General features: G+C 61.7%; 10 protein-coding genes across 10 annotated transcripts; 5 read left to right on the top strand and 5 right to left on the bottom strand.

Moving 5' to 3' along the window:
* Positions 1-1,990: 1,990 nt before the first annotated feature.
* COLE_06507 (uncharacterized protein) lies at positions 1,991-3,011 on the top strand (the record flags this gene model as incomplete). Its single annotated transcript, XM_018422685.2, has 2 exons — positions 1,991-2,079; positions 2,159-3,011. 2 exons carry the CDS (start codon positions 1,991-1,993, stop codon positions 3,009-3,011), a joined length of 942 nt encoding a protein of 313 aa, XP_018280262.1.
* A 350-nt stretch (positions 3,012-3,361) lies between these two features.
* On the bottom strand, positions 3,362-5,383 carry COLE_06506 (uncharacterized protein; the record flags this gene model as incomplete). Its single annotated transcript, XM_065626488.1, has 8 exons — positions 3,362-3,803; positions 3,836-4,547; positions 4,578-4,712; positions 4,751-4,795; positions 4,830-4,851; positions 4,886-4,934; positions 4,966-5,257; positions 5,290-5,383. The coding sequence occupies 8 exons, from the start codon at positions 5,381-5,383 to the stop codon at positions 3,362-3,364; spliced, it is 1,791 nt and encodes a 596-aa protein (XP_065482182.1).
* Positions 5,384-5,986: 603 nt separating this feature from the next.
* COLE_06505 (uncharacterized protein) lies at positions 5,987-7,677 on the top strand (the record flags this gene model as incomplete). The annotated part of the gene is made up of 5 exons (XM_018425740.2): positions 5,987-6,101; positions 6,137-6,929; positions 6,960-7,258; positions 7,297-7,433; positions 7,465-7,677. The coding sequence occupies 5 exons, from the start codon at positions 5,987-5,989 to the stop codon at positions 7,675-7,677; spliced, it is 1,557 nt and encodes a 518-aa protein (XP_018280260.2).
* Positions 7,678-7,934: 257 nt separating this feature from the next.
* COLE_06504 (uncharacterized protein) lies at positions 7,935-8,633 on the top strand (the record flags this gene model as incomplete). Its single annotated transcript, XM_018427174.2, has 1 exon — positions 7,935-8,633. One exon carries the CDS (start codon positions 7,935-7,937, stop codon positions 8,631-8,633), a length of 699 nt encoding a protein of 232 aa, XP_018280259.1.
* An 812-nt stretch (positions 8,634-9,445) lies between these two features.
* COLE_06503 (uncharacterized protein) lies at positions 9,446-13,218 on the top strand (the record flags this gene model as incomplete). Its single annotated transcript, XM_018422684.2, has 11 exons — positions 9,446-9,790; positions 9,824-9,937; positions 9,981-10,183; positions 10,219-10,364; positions 10,399-10,718; positions 10,755-10,795; positions 10,832-11,144; positions 11,178-12,547; positions 12,583-12,702; positions 12,736-13,109; positions 13,142-13,218. The coding sequence occupies 11 exons, from the start codon at positions 9,446-9,448 to the stop codon at positions 13,216-13,218; spliced, it is 3,423 nt and encodes a 1,140-aa protein (XP_018280258.1).
* Positions 13,219-13,394: 176 nt separating this feature from the next.
* Positions 13,395-13,670, bottom strand: COLE_06502 (uncharacterized protein; the record flags this gene model as incomplete). Its single annotated transcript, XM_018427173.2, has 1 exon — positions 13,395-13,670. The coding sequence occupies one exon, from the start codon at positions 13,668-13,670 to the stop codon at positions 13,395-13,397; it is 276 nt and encodes a 91-aa protein (XP_018280257.1).
* A 1,980-nt stretch (positions 13,671-15,650) lies between these two features.
* Positions 15,651-16,355, bottom strand: COLE_06501 (uncharacterized protein; the record flags this gene model as incomplete). Its single annotated transcript, XM_065626487.1, has 2 exons — positions 15,651-15,861; positions 16,000-16,355. The coding sequence occupies 2 exons, from the start codon at positions 16,353-16,355 to the stop codon at positions 15,651-15,653; spliced, it is 567 nt and encodes a 188-aa protein (XP_065482181.1).
* Positions 16,356-17,257: 902 nt separating this feature from the next.
* COLE_06500 (uncharacterized protein) lies at positions 17,258-17,548 on the bottom strand (the record flags this gene model as incomplete). Its single annotated transcript, XM_018422682.2, has 1 exon — positions 17,258-17,548. One exon carries the CDS (start codon positions 17,546-17,548, stop codon positions 17,258-17,260), a length of 291 nt encoding a protein of 96 aa, XP_018280254.1.
* Positions 17,549-19,232: 1,684 nt separating this feature from the next.
* COLE_06499 (uncharacterized protein) lies at positions 19,233-20,024 on the bottom strand (the record flags this gene model as incomplete). Its single annotated transcript, XM_018425276.1, has 1 exon — positions 19,233-20,024. One exon carries the CDS (start codon positions 20,022-20,024, stop codon positions 19,233-19,235), a length of 792 nt encoding a protein of 263 aa, XP_018280253.1.
* Positions 20,025-21,000: 976 nt separating this feature from the next.
* On the top strand, positions 21,001-21,681 carry COLE_06498 (uncharacterized protein; the record flags this gene model as incomplete). Its single annotated transcript, XM_018427172.2, has 1 exon — positions 21,001-21,681. One exon carries the CDS (start codon positions 21,001-21,003, stop codon positions 21,679-21,681), a length of 681 nt encoding a protein of 226 aa, XP_018280252.1.
* Between the last annotated feature and the right edge of the window lie 100 nt (positions 21,682-21,781).

Raw genomic sequence — 21,781 nt, 5'->3', positions numbered from 1 at the left:
CCCGCCCGCCAGGCGAGGCGCTCATGCTCGACGCCCGCATACGAATGCACATCTCCCTGTTCCATTCCACCGCCTGACGTAATGCACTCTCCCTGCGCCATGCCGCCAGCGGGACGGATTCCTTGCTGTGTCCTTCATTGCGATCCTGCATAGCCTGCGTTGATCCTGCAATCTTGGGTCGTCCTGCGTCAGGTGGCTGCCACGTTCGGGCCATGAGAGAGGTCGGCGGGCACCGTGTCAGAGGCGGGGTCAATTCGGCGGGACCAAACATCCCGCCTAGGCGCTTGGAGTGACGATGGGTCGAACGCGCGAGCTATTGCATGAATCACGTGATGCCGGTGTGGGGTGGATTTGAGACGCTCCGGAAGACGGATGAGCGTCTGTAGATGGAGAGTTGTGGGCGAGAGCTCAAGGGGTGAGGGCTCTAGCTTGAGGGCTGACGCTACCAACAGCTTGCACACAATGACAGAACAGTTATCGCCCAATTGCACAAATTACCGCGGCTGTACTTCGTCCTGAGCGGGTAAGAGTTCTTCTGCTAGGCTCGCGCCGGTACCACGAGAAACCGTCAGAACACAGTCGGCCAGATGAGTGGAGGTCAATTTCGCCAATAGCTCGCAGCTCGCAGCTCGTTAGCAATCAGCGGCATGCTGGACATCTACCTGAAATTTGCTTGAAGCACATACTAATTGGACCTGCTAGTCCCGCCATTGACCCCTCGCACTCTATACTGACACCTCGCTCCCAGTATCCATGTGCCGTGTGCCAGCCCCAATCTGGGTATGCTGGATTTGATTCACACCCCAGTTCAACGCGGTGCCGGCTATGAATGCCATCCTGATTACAAAGCATGCAGACGCTTCTGTTCGCGTCAACAGGGTGGGGATTGGGGTCGCCACGTGTTGTGCACGCCACCGGCGCGTCTTCGACAACCGTACGCTAGCGGCTAGCGGCATGTTCTGGGGTGCAGTTACGCGGTGGCGCCGGTACGGCCCTCGGAAGTCGGGGATCGGGGTATTGATAGCCAGACAAGTATTCACCGTTCTGGCCGCGCTGGCCGTTCTGGGGCCGTCCGAATGTGGTGCTGTGGCGCTTTGGTTAGAAATGTGAGAGACAAGGGTGGGCTATGAGCTATGTATGACTGCATGTCAATGGGAGCCGAGGATAACTCGAGCAACGAGACTTTGCTGGATGGAAGGCTGAGCGATCAGCGAGGAAATGCAGGCCGAGCGTCGCAGGAATTTTTGATCGTCCGCGCGTGGCCCCTTGCGTTTGTTGATCCATGCAGGGCGGGCGGGGCGTGATCCGCGGATTGTTCATCTTGCTCAATTGCTCAATCGCTGCCCAATGCTCGCCATGCTATGCCCTTGGCGAGTGGTCGCATGGTCGCCTGGTCGCCATGATCATCAGCGGCATGCAGTAGAGTTTGCGGTAGTCGCGGCCATGCATACACACCGTAGACTGCCTCTGGTCCCACGCCTCGCACGCTGCAACCCAGAGTACCAGAGTACGTACAGGAACAGGGGTGCCTGGGCCCGCGAAGATAATGAGGGTCCAGCGGAATCAGGGCGATAGCTCGATAGAGGGAGCCATGCGGTGCCTGGCTCTGTAGCAGCAGCATTCCTTACAAATAACAAATGTTGATGAGGAGAGAGAGCCAAAGCGCACGCGCTCGCTCCTGGTCGATGCCACCCCATTTTTGGATTCGATCCTCTTGCTCTCTTCAGCTTGACTCGTTCACTCGTCGTTCTCTCCTCGCTCTCATCTATAAGAGTGCGCTTGCCGCTGTGCGTCGCTCTCACTCTTTCTCCCATCTCCCATCTCTCTCTCTCTCTTCTTCATCTCCTCACCACCTCCCCACCACCTCCCTTCCACCAGAGCTAGTCTCGCTTCACCACCTACCCACCCCCTCACACTCTCTCTCCACACCTGTCCTTGACCCCGCCCACTACTATCCATCTAAAACATCCTATCAATCAACCAAATAACCATGCTCTTCTTCATCGTCCTTCTCGCCTTTGCCGCCCTCGCCAGCGCCCAGAGGGTCCTCTTTGAGGGCTCGGGATACCGTGCCACTGTGTGAGTGTCGGCTCACATTGGTGCACACACCCCCCCTTTCCCTCCTCCCATCAATTACTCCGGCAAATGCTGACCCCAGCTACTATGGTGTCAACGACGGCGACGTCTGCGGCACCGACAACGGTGGCCCCTTCCCCAACCGCTGGGCCGTCACCTCGGGCATCAACGACGGCTACCCGTTCTGCACCTCCAAAATCCAGGCCCAGGCCAAGACCCTCACACAGTACAACACCAACCGCATCGTTGCCATGAACGCCAACATGATGCAGAACGACCGCGAGTACTGGTGCGGCAAGGAAGTTCAAATCTTCAAGGACGGCAAGCAGATTATTCTCGACGAGGGACCATTCATCCTCATGGACGGCTGCGCCGCCTGCATGACCGCCAGCATCATTGACGTCTCCGCCAAGGCCTTCACCCAGATGTCTGGCGGCAAGTGCGGCGACAACCCCGAGGGCTTCACCGTCAAGGTCATCGACAACGACTTGAGCGCTACCCTCGGCGACGACGCTCGCGGCCCTGCCAAGGGTGCGTCGGTGTACAACCCCTCGGGCGATGCCGCTGCCCCCGCCCCCGCCCCCGCCGCGGCCGAACAGCCTTCTACCGTCTCCTCCCTCGCCGCCAACCCCCCCGCCACGCCTGCTGCGCAGGCCACTGGCGCCCTCGCTGCTGAGCAGCCCCCCATCGACACCCCCCCGGTCGCCGTCAAGCCCGCCGCCGCCCCTGCCGTCACGCCCGCCCTCGCCGCCGCCCCCGCCGCTCAGCAGGCTGAGCCCCCGGTCGCCGACACGTGCACGTACGGCAAGTGGCGCTGCGACGGCCTGCGCCTGCAGATTTGCAACCGCGCCACGGCCGGTTTCGCGTGGGAGACGATCGCGACGTGTGCTGCTGAGTGTTCCTTTACGGTCTCGGGATCCGCCGTCTGCCAGTAGCTGCGGAGCAGCGTGACGGCCGAGGGCCCGGTGCCCAGCCTGAGTCTGTATATTAGCCTGGAGCTGGAGCCCAGTATGCATGTTGTGATACTAGCGGAGTGACGGCGGAGGCTGGGAGAGGCGATTGAGTAGATCAAGTGGGGCAATCAGTGAGCGCGATGTCAGTGAGCAGCGCGATTAATCTTCGCAATCGAGGTTCGTGATCCCACTCATTCCGATCAAGCCATCAGTCAATCGCAAGCACATTCTGCCCATCCACCGACCATCCATCTGCCAATCCTCGCATCGATTACCTTGACGCGGACGTACGGCACAGCCCGCCGGCAGAGACACGAGGCACAGCAGGCCACTCAAGGCTGCACCACCAACGGCGGGACGTACGCCCACGCGCCGTCCCACTCCGGCTGCTCCATCTCGGCGCGGTATCCGAGCGCGCAGCCCGCATACCGCACGCGCGGCAGTGCAGCAAAGTACGCGTCGTACTGCGCCGCCAGTGCGTCCTGCAGCGTCTGCGCGCGCGGGAGGAGGGCAGACCACGGCCGGCGGCACGTGTCCCCCACACACGTTTTGAGGACGAGGAGGAGGGCGTCGAGGCGCGCGAGGAGGGCGGCGCTTTCAGCGCCGAGGAGCGCAAAGTCCGCAAACGGCCCGCGCGCGTTCAGCCCCGCGAGCAGGTTGGCCGTCTGCAGCGGGTCCGCTTCCAGGTCGTACAGCTCGCGCTCGCCCGTGCACCATACCGCGTAGGAGAGCGACGTCTTGCGGCTATGCACGGTGTCGCTGATCCGCAGGGTGCGGTACGCTGGGGTCAGCGAAGCTTGGCTCACCTACTATTGTTGGTGCGCCACGGGCCGCCATAGATCCCCTCTTCGACGCCGAGCACCCAATACTCCGCGAGGGCGTGGCGCGCGTGGCGCGCGTGCCGGGCGTCGCTGGCGTTGTCGTCGCTGGCGTCTTTGGCGTCCCGGGCTTCATGGTGCCCGTGGATGTCCATACGCGCCCCGTCGTCCACGTAATCCGCCTGCGCGCCCGCGATATCCATAATCGTCCGGGCGAGATCCACGATCCCATAGCTCGCGTCCCCCGTCCCCTTCCGCACGCCGGGGCCACGCACCACAAACGGCACGCGCATGTCCTCTTCGAACGCCAGCGTCTTCCCCGGCTGCCGCCGGTGCGTGCCCATCGCATACCCGTTATCCGCTGTCTCAGCGCCGCCGTCTCTAAACGCACAAGTGTAAAAGATATATGTGTTGTCCAGCGCGCCAGCGCGCTCGAGCCGCTGCACCACGGCACCCACCATCTCGTCGACGGCGGCGAGCGCGCGCAGCCGCCCCCGGTGGAATTCGTCGAGGTACGCCTCTTGCGTCGCGGTCAGGCGCGGGAGGGTGCGCACCCAGGACACGCCGTGCGGCTTGGCGGGGTTCCAGCTTGCGGAGCGGGGGAGCTGTTCCGTGCCGAAGAGATTTGCGTGGCGCGGATGCGCGGCGGGGACGTGCATCACTACGCCGGTGGGGGAGTGGGGCGAGTCGTGCGGAATCCCTGGGTTAGCGGTGAGGAGAGGACACATACATGAGTGTGGTCCGATGGGGGCTATGCCCAGAAAGAAGGGCTCGTTGCCAGCCAGCCCGTCTTCGAGATATCCCAGCGCCTTGTCGCGCACCAGGTCCGTCGAGTACTCCCCCCGGTGGACGGTCACGGGCCCATCTGCCTTCAGCTCCGCAGCTCAACGGGGCAGCACGCACTGTCGCGCGAAAAGCCCGGATTCCAGTAGTCATACGTATACGGATCTGCGTGAGCTCCCCCTCCCCCCCTGCGCCGCACCGACAAGAATATCCGACGATGTCTGGGTCAGCGCATCCCCTCCGCTCGCCACGCACAAATCCCGACACCGGCATGCTCTCGCAGTTCTCCTCCGTGTGCGCGTTCCTGCATCAGCCCCCCTCGTCACGGCGCGCACATATACTTGCCCGTGTAGAACGTCGCGTACCCCGCGCGCTGCAGGAAGTCGGGGAGTGTGTGGCCCACATACCCGCGCGCATTGAACACGTCCCACCCGCCCCACGGCGCGCTCACGAACGTCACGTTGTGGTTGTGCGCGTGTTGCGCGCGCAGGAGCGACACGCGCGCGGGGCAGCACAGCGACACGGGCGTGAAAAAGTTCGGGAGGCTCAGCCCGTGGTCGATGAGCGCAGAGAATGTGTGCGGCAGGAAGCGCCGGTGTAGCGTCCCGCTGTCTTGGTCGTCGGTCACTGCATTAGTGTTAGCGCGGACGGGCGCGCACGGATGAGGACGATGTTGGGCTTTTTGGGCGCGGCCGAGGCCGAGGCGGCCGCGAGAGTGAGGAGCAGGAGGGCCAGCATGAGTGTGTGGTGCATCTACAACTGCATGCTTCGTTTTGAGGACGGGTTGAGGCGGTGGCACACGACGGTAGGCGAAAGCAAGCGGAATGGCGGAGTTGGCCGGTCGGCGATCACGCCACGAGCACGCATCACAGCGTGCCGCGTCTTATCGCCATTGCGGCGTACAGCGCGCGCTCAACGCCGAGCACGATTTGCAGCACGGCGCGGCGTGCTATGCCCTCCAGGCCTCTATCAGCATATCGCCATCTTCGCTCGCGATTGCGGCGCTCGAGCCATGGCGTCGTCTGCGCTTACAAGCGACGTCGGTGCCGGAGTTACATTCCGCACGTCCGTCGTCAATGAGACATACTGAAGATTTACACCATGCAATGCCCACTCATGTTCACAGCAAGTCCGAACGTACGCTCCGACTCGAGCGTGCATCTCGACTGCGAGCGCATTAGACGCCAAGCAAGGCGAGCAAGTCCGCGAGTCAAGCTGTACACCGGTAGACCACCCCAGACACCGCCACGAACACCACCCAGTCCGACGCCGCCCACGACACCCCATCCCTCCAGCCTCGCGTCTCCCTCCAACCTTGCATCTCCCTCACCCTCCCTCCTCTCTTCTTCACACACGATGAGCTCGGAACGCACACCCCTCCTGTACCGCAGCGGGCTCTCGCCCGCCCGTCGCCGCCTCCTCGTCGCCACAACTATGCTCACATCCTTCCTCGCGATGCTCGATCTGACCAGTACGCCCCCCCCTACCTCGTCCGCATTAACACAGTCGTCGCAACCTGCGTGCCCACCATCGCATCCGAGCTCGGCGCGTTCGATCGCGAGGCTTGGATTGGCACGGCATACCTCTGGTCCAACGTAACCTTTACGCCGCTGTACGCCCGCCTGTCGGATGCGATCGGCCGCCGCACCGCCTACTTGCAAGCCGTGCTCCTCTTCACGGTCGGCACGCTCGGATGCGGCCTCGCACCCAGCTTTGGCGCCCTCGTGGTCGCCCGCTTTGTCGCGGGCATGGGCGGCGGTGGAGCCGGCACCGTTGCCTCCATCGTGCTCTCCGAGACGTTCGTCGAGGACCGTGGGTTTTACCAGGGTCTCGGGTTCGCCGTGTTCGGTGCGGGTATTGGGCTTGGTGGGCCCATTGGTGGATGGCTGACGCAGGCGTGGGGATGGCGTGCTGCATTCTACGCCCAAGTTCCCGTTGCGATTCTCTGTATCGTCCTCGCGCGCCTCACGATCCCTCAAGACAGCGAGAAGAAGTACAGCGCCGAAACGCTCGCTGAGATCGACCTCGGGGGGAGCGCAACGCTGCTCCTCTCCATCGGTTCTCTGCTGTTGCTGCTGCAACGCAGCAGCGCCGACATCCCCCTCCGCCACGACGCAGTCGGGCTGGCAGCCTTGGTAGCCAGTATCGGATTCTTCGTCGCGTTCATCGTCGTCGAGACGCGTATCGCGAAACGGCCCGTCCTTCCTCTTTCATTGTTGAAGCAGCGCACAGCGCTGTGCGTTGGCATAATCGCCGGCGTGATCGCCATCGTCAACTTCAACATGCTGTACCACTTACCGTGAGTCCCCCTCCTCTCCGCTCACCCCAGCATGGTGTTCGAGATCGTCTTCGGCGAGTCCCTCTCGCAGGCCGGCGCCCACATCCTCCCCAACAGCGTGGCAATGACGCTCTCCGCCCCCGTCATGGGCATCCTCGTCAAGCGCACGCGGCGATACAAGTGGCTCACGGTGGTGTGCTGCGCCGGCCCTGTCGCTGCCATGGCGCTCTTGTCCACCCTCGGGCCCGGCTCCAGCTCCGCCATCCGCTGGCTCGGCGTCATGCCCATGGGTGCGGGCTTTAGTGGCCTCCTGACCCTGACGCTGATCGGGATGCTCAACACTGTGCCGAGTGAGTCGCCCGTCGCCCGTCGCCGTCGTTGACACCAGAATCGCAGATCGCCGTCGCCACGGGCTTCGTCTTCGTCTTCCGCTCGCTTGGCCAGGTCTTCGGCGTCGGTATCTCGGGCGCTGTGTTCCAGACTTCGCTCGCGGCTGAGCTTGGCCGGCGCTTCAAGGATCCTGAGGTGAGCCGATCGCGTATAAGCTGACATCTAGCTGATCGACACCCTGCGCCACGCGTCCGAGGCCATTAAGCGCTTGCCCGAGCCGCAGCGGTTGCTGGCTATCGCGGCATACGGCGCCGCGCTGCGCAACACATTCCTCTTTGGGCTGGCGGGGGCCGTGGGTGTGTTCGTGACGTCCCTGTTCATTCCGGATCGCCAGCTCGTCGACGAGGAGGGTAAGGTGCCGGCTGGCGAAGGGGAGTGACGTATCGACAGAGTGACATGGCGTCCTGTCATCAGAGCGGTGCACGATCTCATTGTTAGAGGTAGATTGTTATGCATTGTCTTGATTGGTAACGCCACCCCGTCAGTAGCACACCGTCAGCAGCGGCGGTCGCGCCGCGGGTAGGAGCATTGACTGGTACATCACAACACTATTACTAGTACCCCGGGTGCTTCTGAGCTTATAACGGACCATCCAACCACTCTACCAACTACTTGCGGCCGACGTCGCGGGTCGTCATGCGCCGCAGACCCTCAGCGACGGACTTGCGGCGGAGCATGGCGCTGACAGACCCGCGGCGGAGGTCGTGCGGCTGCTGGTCCTCGTCACCCTCGTTGCGCGACGTGACGCGGTGGATGGCGGCAGACACCGAGCTGCGGCGGCCCTCGGCAATGCGCACATTGTTCTTCTCACGCACGCAGATCGGGCACTCCGGGTGGTTGTACGGGTCCGCGGGATCCTTGGGATGCGCGGCGTGCACGAGCGCCTCGGCGGCCGCGCGCACGTTGTTGTTGCTCATGCTGAGCTGCCGCTCAGCCGGGCCGCGCGGGAAGCCCATGTTCACGAGCTCCTCGACATTCTCGGGCGTCGCCTGCTGCATGTGCGGCCGGTCAAAGACCTCGGCGGACATGCGGCGCATGCGGTTCATGAAGCCCTCCTTGGGGGGCGAGAGGGCGGCCTGGGTAGACGCTGCTGAGGTCAGCAAGTGCACGAGCAGAGCGCACGGACGGAGCGTGACCCCGTCGCATTCACAGGGCAGCCACAGCTCTCGCGGCTCTCGCGGCTCTCGCGCTCACGCGAGCTGTTTCACTCACTCATTGTGGAATTCTGAAGGGTCGGAATCGACTTGCGGAAAGTTGATGCTTGTGCTGAATGCAGGTGTAGGTGCGGTGGCAATGGATGGGGATCGACGCGCCTCACCTCGCCTTCTTATCTAGGTGGGCGTGAGCAAACGAGTCATCCGTCACTCCGGTGGTGCGGGTCAGCAGACGGCGTCGACAGCCAAAGCTGGTCAGCGGCTGCGGCCGGATCCCTGTCTTGGCAAGTCTGTGCAGCCCACCTGCTGCTGTACGTGCGTGACGCCCGCCACCCAACGCCCCTGCGAGCTGCTCCGCGGCCATTGTCCTTCGCCCGCGAGTGGGCGTGGGATGAGCCTGGGCTTGTAGTCGAGCAGCTGGGCAGCTGGGCGGGGGGTGGCAACCTGTCGGCAATCTAGCGTTCTCCTCTGCGTTCCTGTTGTTCACTCTCGTCATTCCCTGCGACCCCGGCCGCGCCCCTGGGAAAGTGCTTGTTGTTTGCGAGAGCGCTCGCAATGCGCGGGGCAAGAGGGGAGCCGGCGCCAGGGTGGGCTCACATGACCATTCTCCAGTAGTCCCGTGATCAGCGGAGCTTGGCGCGACGGGCGCGACGGCGGAGGAGCGGGGCAACTGGCAAGCTGGATTATGACAACTTTCAGGATATGCATGTGGAATGCCATCTCTCAGAAGTTGGCGTCGAGACGAGCCAGCTTGAATTATGGTGTAATCCGGATCATCCCGGACGTATTGAGGTCGGCAGTTTCCGGAAAGCTTCATAAACTCCATTGTTCTTATCCATGGTATTAACCGAGACATCCGAGAGTGGAGGCATCGGAGATCATAGCTACTCCGGTACACGTGGGTATTCGTCACCCAGTAGTCGCCTCACCCAGGCGAGGGTTGTTGATGCGCTCACGATATTCGCTTCTGCAACATTGTTCACCTCTCCCTCGATGCCGCCAAAGAAGTACCAGAAGGACTGGTCATGGTGCAATCTTATCGACTCGTCTGAAGAGATCACCCTCGAGCACTGCCGCCTAGCGGCTGGTCTCCATCCTAGCATCAGCCCCAAAGCATGCCCATTACCATCCCCGGCCCGAAACCGACCCAAGTCCAAGTCACCAGTCACTTCCAAGGACCTGCGCAATTGCCACGGCAAGCGAGCTATTAGTATCGATTCAAACAGCAGCGACTCCTCCACCGATAAATCCGTTGTCGCACTCGACAAGAAGGGCGACTGCCAGGCTAAGCGGTGTCACAACAATCCGCGATGCTTCAGTCACTTGGGCATGGAGGAGGTGGGTTGCGGGGGCAGCGAGGATTGACCACAGTGGTGGAAGGACCACGCACGCGAGAGCTTTATCAAGCCCCGGATGGGGGTGGAGTTGAGAGAGCGCAACGATAGCGGTCCTCCTGGGCTCCGTAATTATGGGGCAACGTGCTATGTCAGTTCACTGATCGGGAGGGCGGGGGGCGGGCTGACAACAGGCCAACGCCTTTTTACAGGTATGGTTTCACAACGTGTCGTTTCGTAACGGCGTATTCGAAGCTGTCGGCGACCGCGTCAACCCTCTCTTTCACCTGGCCAAAATCTTTGCCGCGATGCGGTACACGCGCCGCTCTGTTGTCGACCCAGGGGCGCTCATCGAGGCCCTCCGTCTGAACAAAGGCGCACAGCAAGATGCCGCCGAGTACGCCGCCTTCACTGGTCTTCTCTGACAGGCAGGTTTTCCAAGCTTTTCATGGACCTCATCGAGAAGCAGTTCAAGGCACAGGGCGGCCTGCTCGCAGGCTTCGTCGCCGAGCAATTTGCGGGGCGGCTCGAGTACCGCACCAAATGCAACACGTGTGGTTATACTTCGAGCAACACATGTGAACGATCTGGGAGGCTGAAGCTGAAACCTAGCCCCGTTCATGGAGCTCGAAATTCCCCTTCGTGACGGGTGTTCTCTCGAGGGTCAGCTGAGAGCAATGCTCGCACCCGAGCTCCTCGACGGCGACAATAAATATCGGTGCCCTAATTGTGACTCGCTCCAGCCCGCCAGCCGATCGACCCATCTCCAGCACCTTCCGCTTGCGCTTCACTTCGCTCTCAACCGCTTCGAGTACACTCTGACCTCGGACGAGCGCAAAAAGAGCAAGGCGCGCATTTATTACCCCCGCAAGCTTCGGCTAGAAAACATCGACTATGACCTGCACGGAGTGGTCGTACATCAGGGAACAATGGTGTGTTGATCTGACACCAACTCTGCTTACTGACAGGCCATTCACGGCCACTTCACTGCTGAAGTGTACGACGAGAAGTGAGACTAGCACCCAACCTTCACAACTAACCACAGCGATAAGGAGTGGTACTTCTGCTCGGATGGAGAGGTGTCCAAGCTCTCTGAGCGCACAACCAAGAAGATCAAGCTGGACCCCGACTTTCCAGACGACCAGGTATCCCGAGATGCGTACATGCTCGTCTACCAGCGCAGGAGGAATCCTCCTCCACAGCGGCATGCCCCGGAGCATATGCGCCGGGAGATTGAGCTTGACAACGACGAGTTCACGGGAGCAATCGCAGCGCAATTCGACCGGAGCGACTTGCTGGGCGATGCGTTCGACGTGCTTGTGAAGGAGAAGGAGGCCGTGCTGAAATTGCTCCCCGGTGTGCGCTTATGAGTCTTGCAGCGCTGATCGCAGGACGATTGTGTTGTGTCGCGCGCAGCTCTGGCAGGATGGTTTGCCTCGGACAAGTTGAAGACTAAATGGTTTGTTCCCAACAACATGAGGTGCCACCATGGCCGGTACGATCCGAACGCCTCGGGCTTTCGTCTTGTTTCCCGCGCAGCGCTTGCGCGACTCAAGGCTTTCTATGACGGGGAGTGGGATCACTTGGCATCAGAATATCCCACGATTAATCCTGCAGCCTTTGAGGTTCTCAAGGAGTTCCAGACAGACGTCCAGAAGGAGAAGACGTCTGCGCCTGCGCACGAAAACGGCGGGCAGCCTGAATTCAGCACAGAGAGCAGAGCGAGCTTCACAACCTCCACGGTTGGCTCTGACAAGGAGAATGAGCCCCCCGCCGAAGAGAGAGATGGATACACGACTCCTGATGAAGAGGCCCAATCAAGCTCGAAAACGCTGCAAGCTGAAGACGATCATACCACGCCAACTGTGAACGGCTCGGCACCACAGCCTGCGTGTTCCTATCCCCACCGCCCGTCATCGCCGGACCCACTCGCCCTCAACGGCGCGACGTCCGGCTCCACACACGGCTCCGAGATGTCTGTGGCCACAGAACCGCAACCATCCACGTCTTCTTCAATGAACTGGGGCTCGCCTCCTGGGTCAGTTGCCGGCCCCTCTGGCGGCGCACCTGAAGAGAACAGCAACGCATCGGACTCCGACGACGACGTGCACTGCCTCTCTCCGCCCCCTGACTTCCCCGAGTTCGACATCTGCATCCAGTGTGTAACCGAGGAGTACGAGCGCAAAGCCGGCGACACGCGGCAGGCTGAGCTCCTCGACGAGTTCAAGCGAGCCAACGAGCGCGGCGGGCAGTATCTTCTCCCTCGGGCTTGGACGACTGCGTGGGCGAAAAACAAACTCAGCCCAGGCGTACCTCCCACTGATCCCGAGTACACGATTTTCTGCAAGCACGACCGTCCTTTTCCCGGTGACAAGAAAGTCGACTGCGTCTCCGAGGAGGCAATTCTTATCCTCCGATCGGTGCTGGGCGAGTTTCCCGTCTTCGATGAAGCGGCAAACCAGTGCGAAGAATGCTGCGCAGCCCAAGAGGTGTCCAATAATGAGCGTGCAGCCTGGCTTGCCAGGGTCAAGGACGAGGAGAAGCTGTACAAGAACAACCGCAACCAGTCGCAGGTGTTTGGCACGCGAAACTATCTCCTGCCCCAGTCCTTCTTCGAGCAGTGGGAGACGTACCTCAAAGGGCCTGTCGAGCGCCCCACCCTGCAGCTCGACCTGTGTCCGCACGGACTGCTCGACTTCGATCCGGGGCTGGACAAGGCCGAGTATATCAACAGCTACGGCTGGGAACAGCTTTGTGAGCTGTGAGTTTGTCTGTGTTCGCTCGGGCTGATGGCAGATACAATTTTCCGGTGGAGGACGGCGTTTCTGTCGAGTACGACGCGCAGCCCGCCAAGGGCAAAAGGATTGCTATGCACAAGGCGTCGCTTGCGACGTGTGGTCCGTGTCGGGCGGAACGGTGAGCCTGGGACAAGTGGTGCGCTAACTCCAGCTTCTCTGACTGGAAGGAGATGTGGCTCCCCATCGTGGTAGGAGAGAATGAGGGCCCTACGAGCAATGACTGGACGCGACGCCGTCCCCCGCCGCGCGGGAGGCGGGGGAAGGAAGCGCAGATTCTCGTAACGAAGCGCACGTCGATCGTGGAGGTTCAGATGGAGTTGTACGAGATGTTCAAGATCACCCCCTTCTCGCAGCGGCTCACGCACCACGGCCGCGAGCTCGACCGCCAAGAGACGATTGGCGGCATCGGCGTGCTCATGGGCGACCACTTCAATCTGCATGAGGTAGTCGAGGTCGACAACGATTTTGGGATGATTGTGGAGGAGGGCGAGGGGTTCGGGGGCACCGCGCTGGTCGGGCAGAAGTGTGCGTATGCCGAGTGACGGCGCTGACGGCAGCTTGCGAGCACTGTACCATGTTCAACGACCCTGGGGCTGCTGAGTGCCAGATGTGCGGATTGCCGTTTACGGCGTGATGCTGATTGCGCGGGCCCTCGATGTGTAGCATAGTATCGAGTTTGTATATAGTAGTGTATCATGTGCATGTAAACATTCGCATCGCATTCGCATTCGCATCGTGACTAAGGACGACATCCGGTTCGCTGTGGAGCCCATCGTGCAGTTCGTCGACTTGGGGCGTCTCGTCGCGCCATCACGGGTTGATCCCCCGCGAGAGGGGGTTGGAGCCGCGGCGCTGCTCAAAGTCCCACGAGAGGCGGCGGTAGCGCTCTGCCGTCAAGTACGGCGTGGACGAGAACGCACCCTGTGCAGCCTGGGCGTGGGCGTCCGCCATGACGCGGTCGTGGAGAGATGGTGTGGCGGGGTGGGCGGCGGTGGTGGTGGTTGGCGACACAGGTGCGGGAGTGTGCGTCGCACCGGTGTTGGGCGGTGGGACGGAGACTTGGGCAGGGGTGGAGACGGAGGGCATCGTGCTTGGGAAAGTGGCGAGGAACGCACGGCCGGGTAGACATATGTACTCTGCCGTGGGCTTGGCATGTGCATGTGCGAGAGCAGCTGATCACGAACGGGAGGATGGAACAAGGCCGCTTATTTGGCCTCGCGGTTGCTTATCTCGTGAGGTCATTGATTGCGTGGGCTGGTGTCAGTGAGAGTCGGGATGGCGCTCGACGCCGAGGCGGACCACGACGCCGAGGACGAAAGGCGTGCTCGATTGCGACGGCTGGATGGCGCGGGTCTGCGGGAGCGCTAACGACTCCATGACTGTGACAGCGAGCCACTGTAGCATCTCTTAGCGAGCTCAGTGGCTGCATCGTACGCATCATCACAACGTTGCGAAAGACACAGTCTGCATTCTTCGACAACCTTGGGCGACTTGGCAACAAATATATCACACGAATACAACATCTGCCGGCAGCCATGCCGGGCGAAGCTCAGTTCCGGTACGTTCACATCACTTCCTTGCCCGCTTAGAAGTCATCCTCGTCCTCTTCAGTCGTGCGGTTCTGCTGTGCGAGCCGGAGCGCGGCCTCGCGCCGGTCCTGCGCCATCTCGCTGTGGCTCATGCGGCGGTGCGGGCGCTGCGGCACCGGCTCGTCGACCTCGGCCTCGACCGGCGACTCGAGCGGCGCAAGTGCCGGCGTCGTCTCCTCTGTAGCCTGGACGGTGGGGGGCATGGGTATGAGCGCGACTGCTTGTGAGAGCGTGGCGGGAAGCGGGAGGCGGAGGACGCGCAAGAGGTGGCGGCGGGTGCGTGAGGCGAGGGCGGGGGCGCGGATGGTAGCGTTGCGAGAGTGGGGGACGGCGGAGGGACGGAGAGGGCACGAGGGCATATATATGCCACTTGTACGGCTGGTGGAGCCGTGTACCCGGACGTTATGGAGGTCAGGTGATCAGGTGGGAGGTGCGGAATGCTGTGGCATGCCGATAAGGAGCCGCTTGTGACGTCCAGTCTCGCGCCGGAAATTCCATCTGTCCTCGGTTGCTTGAGCCGGGTCTATTTATTAGTCTCTTAGTGGTGTGGGCTGGACTGCTAAGCTTGGGCTGGACTGCTGAGCTGCTGAACTAGTCGGAGCGCGGAGCGGCTTCCAAGGAGAGCGGTTGGTGAGCCTTGCATCCAAGCACTCCGGGCAACGTTGTCCGACTGCGTGGTCTCCGCCGTACCGCCCTCGTGGCAAACCTCGGTGCTGACACGGCTCCCACGACGCCCAGCCCTTGGCCCACTCAGCTGGCAGTCCAGTAGCTCCGATCCTCCGGGTTGGGAGAACGTAGGCTGAAAGCGAAGGATGGCCACATTTAACGACAATGACGAGCAGACAGGTGGCTTTCGTTCCAGCTACATATTTGCGCACGAGCACGAGCACGAGCACGAGAATTGCCCAGTTAGCCAGCTAGGACTCACGTCTGGTGGGAGAGGGGCAAGTAGAATGTGGAGCGGGGAGCGTGGATTGGATGGATATAGTGAGTGGGTAATGCCAATTTGGGTATGGAACGGTCCCGAAATCCGAGTTGGGATGGGGAGCTGGCCATGGCCCAAGATGCCCGTTCAGGTCAAGCGAGAACTCTGACCTCGAGCTGTGTATACCATACGGGTCAGCTAAGCGGCGCAAGCGTTGGGGGCAGGCACGCCACGTTTGATCCTCTGTAAACACGCTCGCATCGCAGGATTGGGTGCGGGGGGCTCGCCTAGCCTATGACAGGCCAAATCAAATGATACATACACACATGGGATGTGAATTTACAACTGTGGGGTGTGGCGAGTCTATTATGCGACGAGAGGACGACTGTGATACGGGGTACGAGGATAGACAGGACGAAGGGGACGATGACGGGTGCGATGAAGTGCTCGGCCATTCACAGGACGAGGCGGAGACGACGTGATGGGTGGCGGGAAAGAAGTGCTGCATACGAGCGCCGATGGGGACGATGACGGGTGGGACGACGCCCTGGCTCACAGGATACTCGGCGTAGACGGGGGGGCCGGAAACAGATGGCGTGGGGACGAGATGCGATGCGGCGACCGGGTGTGCGACGAGTGGGGCGAGGGAGACGACGGAGCGGGGTTGGACGAGGGGGAGGACGGAGCGGGGTTGGATGAGGGAGGCGACGCGGACGCGTCGGACGAGGACGGAATGGACGACGACCCGGACGGAGGATCGGACGAGGTCGGCGAGGACGACTGGATGGACGGCGGTGGCGAGGGTGCATGGCGCCTGGAAGTGGCGTGCTCGGGTAGGTCGGGTTGAGCGCTGGCGTTGGCTTTCTCGTTGGCTTTCACGTTGGCTTTCGCCTTGGCTCCCTTGGCTTCCTTGTTGGCTTTCGCTTGGGCGATGGCATTGACAAAGCTCGCGGGGAGAGGATCGGGGGTGGGAACGCGCTCAGAGTTGTGGTTCAGCCACACGATCACGGGCTCGGCGGCTGGGTCGTGGTTGACCTTCGTGAACGGACGCGGGGGAAGAGAGTCGAGGGCGGGGATGTGGGGATCGACCCAGTCAGCCCACTGGCCGTACCCTTGCTGGCTGGGCGGCGACCCCATACTATCAACAAACTTTTCCCACATGCAGCCGACACCGCCGAGTATGAACGGCGTGATCTCGTCGAGCTTGTTGAACCGCGCAAGGTCCTTCTCGTCAAACCGACGCCGCAGGACAACCATGGCAATCTGCGCCGCGTACTCGATGTACAACGGCATCATCCCCATCCACGTGTCCGCGTCCTTGAGTGCGTAGCCCCGGCGCTCATAGCGCCGGCGGGTGTAGACGATCATCTCTGCAACTTTGTCGAAGACAGCCAGTGCGAAATCGCCGAGGGACAGCTGGGCAAGGGCTGTGGTGTCGCGCGAGTCGATGATTGTGGTCCACTTTCGACTCAGCTCGCGCGCGACCCAGTGGAGCTTGAAGCAGTCCTTGTAGGAGGAAGTGGCAATATCTTGAGGTCCGAGGAAGACGATGCCGGACCACTGATAAGTAGGGAAGTTGTAGATGTAGTCCGGAAAGGGGTCGCCTGGCTGTTGGGGGGGATCGGTGGTGTAGTAGGTCGTGGCGGCGGCTGCCATGGTGTGGGAGTGTGATGGCAACAACGACGAGAGAGGAAGAGAACGATGCGTGGAACGATATGCGATGCGGGCGTACTGTTATGAACATGGATTGGGATCAAAACAGGGGATGACGCATCGCGGAACCAAACGGGGACCAAAACGTGGGATTCACGGAACACATGGGAATCACGATGCCAGAATGTGGAGGGAACGCGTTGTCGACAGATGGTGGAAGCCGTACGCAGGCGCAACAGCAGAGAGAAAGAGCTCGAGAGATGACAGGCGGCAGGCGGCCTTATAGAGCAAAACCAGAACAGAGCGGAAATGTCAGAATGGAGCGGAACCAGAGCATGGATGGGGGAATGACGAGGAGATCGGATAAGAGAACGAGATGGGAGAAGGACCCACGTGGAGGACGGACAAACGACCCCACGTATACGGGCAGCCTGCCTGTTGCCTGAGGTCCCAAGCGTCTTGACAGTGCGTGGACGGCCCTCCGGATGGCACCTGCAACATACCGCTCATCGTCGCCGCTGCTGGGTGGGTCGACGTGCCGCAGGTGTCGGAGTGATGAGATGCTCGTCGGTGGTGGCAGGGCCACTAGACACGGGATGCTGTGGCGTCGGCACCACTTCCGCAGTGGGGTCTGGCCAGGAGGAAGCCGCGGCCTCTGGGTGCATGTAGGCAAAAAACGCCTCAGACGCGAGGAAACCGAAGAGGGAGCTGGGCACGCAACGCGCAGGTGCCGTCGACGGCTCTGCCTGCGCCGTCAACGGCTCTGCGGCAGCGTCCAACTCTCCCACTGCGGTCATCATTCGCTGGACGACCGCGCCCACGTCGTTGGGCTGCACTTCGCGTTTCTTCCAGACAGCGAAGTCCACATCCAGTGGCAGTACCGATGCGCCGTCTGCGTCGATGCCCGGCGACAGACCAAACGTCACCACGCACTCGTGTCGTGGCGAGAGGCTGCACCCAGCGGGGTGAGGTACTTGAGCCCGGCAGACGTCGACGATGCTGTCAATGGGCAAGTCTAAGAGACTGGAAGATCTATACACTGGTCGTTACTGAGTAACGATGGCGCTATATATACTACGAGCTGTATGGATGTACTGTATCGTGCAGAAGTACCGACAACAAGTCACGTGATGGACCGGTTCAGCATGCACTTGACATGTCAGCGTAGACTGTGCATAGGTCGCATGGTCGATGTCGCTGGGACCGAAGGTGGCGCCACGACAGCTCGGCAAAGGCGAGGATCCGATGACCCTTCCCCCCCTCGGCCCTCTCCAGGACGGAGAGGTCGAAGATTGCCTTCCGCGCCGCGCGCAGCATGCTAGCCACGACTGCCTTGGTCTCCTTCTCCTTGTGGGCCGGACCGTATGAGCTGTCCCTCCCATGGTATGGGGCGTGTATGGCAGTGAGCGGAGTGCCTGCGCCCAGGTGGTTGTCGGCTGTGACGTCAGGAAGGTCTGATTGGTGGTAGAAGGGGCTTACGGAGAACTGGCGCAGGGGCTGCTGCTCGAGCTCGGAGGGGGCGGCTTGCTGCTGTGGGGCAGTGGCAGACTCGGAGGGCGACTAAAAGGCGGGTTGGGACGCGACTTGGGCATCACAGTCTCTTCGCGCGTCGTATTGTGAAAGGCCCCGCGTCGTCGACACCGTCTCTTCCCAAATCACCAACCCACCATGTGCACCCCGGATCCAGTGAACAGGCGCCCGTAGTCACCGCCGCACCTCTACGCATTGTATGTGAAAAACCAAACGCCCGTAGACCCCATCACACCTGTATATTCCTTTGTGTGTATGCATCATGTCCCCGCGCCAGACGCGCAGCGCATTGCATGTGAATCGCCACATGCCTGACATCTCCATGGAGGTCCTTCTGGCCTAACAGCCCGCTCGTGCTAGAGTGCGGCGAGCGTCGCCTGCGGGCTCGTCTGTAGCGTCAATCCCTCGGGTCCAGCGAGTGGTTCAAAAGATGGGATGAGCCTGAACATCGGTCACATGACATGGGCTGGAGCGGAATGCTCGGCAAGCCCCTTCGGAGTGTACCTGTCGGCGAAGTTTGACGACGCTTCGGGGTTCAGCGTGGACCTCGTCCGCCTGTGGGGTCGAGGGCGTAGTGGAGCATCGCTGGCTGAGTGTCACGAGCCCGGCTGTGTCGGGCATCAACAGGCGAAGTTAGTGGTAGGAATTGTGAGATCCACCTTCGCTAGATCCAGCTCCGCCACTGCAGATCTGCGAGAAACCCGGCCTCTCTGCCCTCGTGACGACGACCAAGGCCGCCCGCACAGGTAATGCTACATGAAGATGCTATGATTATAGGCTGCGTGTTTAGCGGCGCTGTGTGTCGTGTCGTGTCGTCGCGGTGGCAGAGCCAGCGCCTGTGCTCGTAAAGGATTCCCACCCTATGATCAGTTCGCACTAGGTCGGGGCGTGGAATGGGCTGGTGGGTGTGCGCTTGGGCTCGGATTCGAGCTCGGGCTCGCTCGGACCGAATTATCGCTTGAGCCACGAGTCGCGCTCGCGCTCGCGCGCGACAAACACGCTCTCGAGCGGCGTCTCGATGCGCTCGCGCTCGTAGCTCAGCTCGCTGTCGATGTCGAGGCTCAGAGCTGGGCGGCCGCGGGCCAGCCGGCTCTCCCACTGACGCTGGGCGCGGAGGCGTGCGGCGCGGGCGCCACCGATAGGCACGACGCGGCTTTCGGCGGCGGCGGCGCGTGCCGCGTCGTCCTCCTTGATCCGTGGACGGGTGGGGTTGGGTTCAGCCGGGCGCGCCATTGGTGCCAGGAGCAGGGGGCGTAGCTCGGGGGTCGGCTCGCTCCAGCGAAAGAAAGTGGCAAGCGTATCACGCTTAGCGCGCGCCTTGGGCTTTGGTGCCGGTTTGGGAGCGGGTGCGAGGGTGAGTGTCCGAGTCGTAGGTGTGAGAGAAGCCTGCGGCGACTGGGGCGAGAGGGGCGTGTAGAGTGCGCGCGCGGGGGATGGGTACGACTTCAGCACCGGGGAGGGTTCCGGAGGTGGGCTGGGGAGTGCGGTGGGAAGCGCCGCGTACGGGTGATTGTGGCGAAGAGCGTCGACGACTGTGAGCGGGCGGGCTTGCATCGTCGGCGAGCTCTGGGCTCGAAGGAAGTCGATCATGCTGAACTGTGGTGGGGGAGAGAGAGGGACCGCGTTGATGGATCGCGGGCGAGTGAGCTGTGATGGCGATGGTGGGAGAGGGGGAGTGTATGGCCTGCGGCGAAGGCTGGCGAGAGCGTGTTGCGAGTAGTGGGATGCCGATGCTGTGGACATGGTGGGGGGTGCGGGTTCGCGAGCGGGGAGAGAGCGGGCTCATATGAGAAAAACGCCCGCGGGGCTGGCTGTGCGCTGTGACGCGCAGAGCGCGACCCACTCCGCGCCCATCGTCACCTGGAGATGCGGGATACGGGGCACAGGCGGTGAGAGCCGGGACACACACGAGGGAGGTGTGGGGGAGCTTCTCGCACTTGCCGGCGCGTACGCACTGTTCGACGCGGACGCGTTGAATGCTTTCGCTTTCGCCAGTCTTTGGTGCGTTTCATAATGAGCCCTGGGCGTTGGTGTCATCAGCACTTGTCAGAGAATGAACAATGCCTCGGGCAGGGTCGTGGCGCACGCCGCTCGGACGCCATTCCCTCGTGCTCCCCCCGCTGGGCAGGACATGCAGGACAGAGCGCGTCGTGCGCGTGTCGGGAGGCATTGTTCTCATGGCGCATCCGTTTCTCCGCGTCTTGTCTTGGGCCGTTGTGGTGACTCGAAGGTGATGGAGAGTTGGTTGAAGTGAGTTGCATTGATGAAGTGCAGATCAAGGTCGAGGGCCGAGACGCGTCAACCACGACGCGTCTTCTCTTGGCCCGCGGCCCAACAAGGCTAAATCCTCCGCTCAGCGCAGACTCTTCCGCTGGATCCCGCTCGTGACATGCTCGTGCAGCATATTGGACGGCTGGAGCTCTGGAGAGTGGTCGAGGTTGTGTTGGTGTGCGCAATGCATCATTGAAAGCAACCATGCGCGCCTCATCAATTTCTGGGATGAGCCGATATCGGCTCATGGATCGAATTCATCCAGATCGGAAGATGACCCCCTGAATATTACGTCAGCAGCTAGTGCGGAATGTACGTACACCTCGACACGCGGCGCGTCACTCAATCCAATTCTGAATTCTCAATCTCTCCAGCCACTCGTCCGACTCAATCCAGCTAGCGCGCAACTGGGTTGCGGTGAGTTGCCTGGTAGTATGTCTGACGCGAGATGCAACGTTCGGTTGCAGTTGCCGTCGCTGCCGGCGCTATCTTGACATTTGTTTATCACGTCGTACGAGCGCGTCCGGTGAAGGAGAAGCAGAACAAGGGGGACGAGGAGGACGAGGAAGGAGAAACCTTCAAGCTCGGACTAGTACTCGGCAGCGAGCGGAAGGGTGGAAATACAGTCGGCATGGGAGTCTACCTCTCCGCCCTGCTCCCCACGCTGCCCTTCCCTGCTCGACTGGTTCTCGACGTCGTCGACCTCGCCGAGCTCGACCTCCCGCGCACATTCTCCCATGTCCCTGCGAAGGGTCCCCAGCTCACGTGGCAATACGTCCCCTCTGCCGACGCCCTGTGGTCTGCCCGCGTGCGCAGCTGGGACGCCGTGCTCTTCGTCGCGCCCGAATACAACGGCCACGTGCCGGGCATCCTCAAAAGTGCCCTTGACCGACTGTATGGTGAATGGCAGCGAAAGCCGGCTGGGCTCGTTGCGCTAGGCTCGGAAGGTGGACGGCGGTTGCTGCAGAGAGGAGCAGAGCTGTTCGCCGAGCTTGGGATGGAGGTCGTTGGAGGCGTAGGCGTGACGACATCGGGCAGGCGGGTGACCGGAGATGAGGAGTGGTTGGGGGCGGTGCGGAACGATATTGAGAGCGTGGTGCTGGGGCTAGTGGCTGCAAGGCGTACGTAACCATACAATGGTAAGTTTCGATGTCGCAGGAGGATTCAGCCACCCGGAGGAATTGACTTGTCAGGTGTTCGACTTGCTGCGGGTTGATGCAAAATTAAAA

The sequence above is a fragment of the Cutaneotrichosporon oleaginosum genome, assembly GCF_008065305.1.
Source record: "Cutaneotrichosporon oleaginosum strain ATCC 20508 chromosome Unknown ATCC20508_contig06, whole genome shotgun sequence".
Taxonomy (NCBI): domain Eukaryota; kingdom Fungi; phylum Basidiomycota; class Tremellomycetes; order Trichosporonales; family Trichosporonaceae; genus Cutaneotrichosporon; species Cutaneotrichosporon oleaginosum.
Note: the sequence above shows the minus strand (reverse complement) of the source record. Positions and strands in the feature narration are given on the sequence as shown.